Below are 1,782 nucleotides of genomic sequence, written 5' to 3'. Positions count from 1 at the left end.
TTGTCTACGCTTTAGGATAATAAAACAACTTATTTGGTTAAGATATGGCTGAGTTATACAACCTTAAACAGGGGTTGTTACGACTGTTGTATATTATTACAATATTTTTTATAATTTTTGTCAAACTTTGAACCATCATAAAAGTTTCATACGAGCTCGAAATTAGGCGATTTTTTTCCTAAATTTAGTCCTCTGTCTTGTCTACGTTTTAGAATTAAAAAAATAGCTTATTTGGTTAAGTTATGACTGAGTTATACTACCCTAAACAGGGGCTATTAGGACTGTTGTATAATATTTTGTATTCATTGTGGTGTGATAATATTATGTTTAATGGTTGAATTACTATTTCAAGCATCTATTATGTAAATACTTTTGTAGGCATGGCAGGGCGAAATAAATACACAGGGACTACCGAAGAGGATGCAAAGTTGATTGAAGCATTGTTGGAGTTACATGTATCCGGAAATTATGGTGGTGCCGACAACGGATTCAAACCCGATTATTTGAAGGCCGTGCAACAATTGTTAGACTTAAGTCTTCCTAACTCGGGTTTGAAAGCAGAGCCTCATATTAAATCGTAGATGAAGACATGGAAAAACCATTTCAACATCGTGCATGACATGGTATACGTAACAAACACGAGTGGATTCTGCTGGGTTACGGATAAATGTTGTGTTACAGCTGATGCTGAAGTTTGGGATGAGTACATAAAGGTACTATAATGATTATGTTTGTAGTATTTTTTGCATCATTAAAACATATTGTAAATGAATAGTAACCAATTAATTTTGTGCCGTTCTTGTAGAGTCATAAAGGTGCTGTATGTTTTTGCGATAAACCATTTCTACAATTCGATAACCTATGTAAAATCTTCAGTAAGGATAGAGCTACTGGTCATGGAGCTACTGATCTTGGAGAAGATGTGACTGAAGAGACACAAAGAAACTCACCTGTTGATGTGGAAGGGTTGGAAGATATTGTTGAAGAGACACAACAAATTGCTCGTGGCAATAGTAAATGCAAAAGGCCTCTAACGGATGACACCGAAAGCTCTTATAAGGAAGCTGCGAAAGAAATGAAATAGACTTTCAAGGAGGTTGGTGAAAAACTTAAGGAAACAATATACAATATAGGAAGGCAAGAAAATAAGGAAGCATGTGATATGATAGATAAAGTTATCGAAGATATACAGCGCATGCCAAATATCAATGTCAAACAGCGAATTAAGGCGATTGACATGTTTAGCAAAGATAAATTTCGTGCCCGGGCGTTTTTTAAGATGACAGAAGAAGAAAAGATTTGTTACATGGAAATGATAGGGGATGGATCAATATCATGATTAGGTTATTTTAAGTTATGTTTTTTTTTAGTTTTTACGAATATTGAAGTTGACTCTTTGCACATTCTGTATTAGACATAGTTATGTTTTTTTTAGTTTTTAGAAATATTGAATTATAATTTTTGCATATCCTTCATTGGTCATAGTTTTTGAATAGTATGATTTTCATATTTCTTTAAAATCTATTTATAAGTTACTCATTTATATTAGAAATATGTTTTCCAAAACAATATGTATAAAAAATAATATTAATTGATTAGAAAATAAATTATTTAGTAACAATTAATATAAAAATAAAAAATAAGAAAACATAAAAGATGCATATTTTGACTAATTAAGATGTATATCATAATGCATTTTTATAAAAAAATGTTATTTGAAAATGAATAAACAAGGTAAAAACACTCATTTCCATTTCATTGATTAATACAACCAAACAAGAG

At 31.1% G+C, this 1,782-nt stretch overlaps 1 protein-coding gene across 1 annotated transcript; it reads left to right on the top strand.

Annotated features, from left to right (window-relative positions):
- Positions 1–581: 581 nt before the first annotated feature.
- On the top strand, positions 582–1,339 carry LOC145122541 (uncharacterized). The gene is made up of 3 exons (XM_079058132.1): positions 582–713; positions 806–1,013; positions 1,134–1,339. Exons 1-3 carry the CDS (start codon positions 582–584, stop codon positions 1,337–1,339), a joined length of 546 nt encoding a protein of 181 aa, XP_078914258.1.
- Positions 1,340–1,782: the final 443 nt, after the last annotated feature.

The sequence above is a fragment of the Lactuca virosa genome, chromosome 6 (genome assembly GCF_052849685.1).
Source record: "Lactuca virosa cultivar CGN04683 chromosome 6, Lactuca_virosa_CGN04683_v6, whole genome shotgun sequence".
NCBI lineage: Eukaryota > Viridiplantae > Streptophyta > Magnoliopsida > Asterales > Asteraceae > Lactuca > Lactuca virosa.
Note: the sequence above shows the minus strand (reverse complement) of the source record. Positions and strands in the feature narration are given on the sequence as shown.

Bases quoted from the DNA above. Each gene is read 5' to 3' on its own strand.
- LOC145122541 (XM_079058132.1), top strand. From the start codon at position 582: ATGAAGACATGGAAAAACCATTTCAACATCGTGCATGACATGGTATAC. The intron at 714-805 runs GTACTATAATGA...CCGTTCTTGTAG, and splicing joins TTTGGGATGAGTACATAAAG to AGTCATAAAGGTGCTGTATG. The intron at 1,014-1,133 runs GTAAATGCAAAA...TATACAATATAG, and splicing joins ACAAATTGCTCGTGGCAATA to GAAGGCAAGAAAATAAGGAA.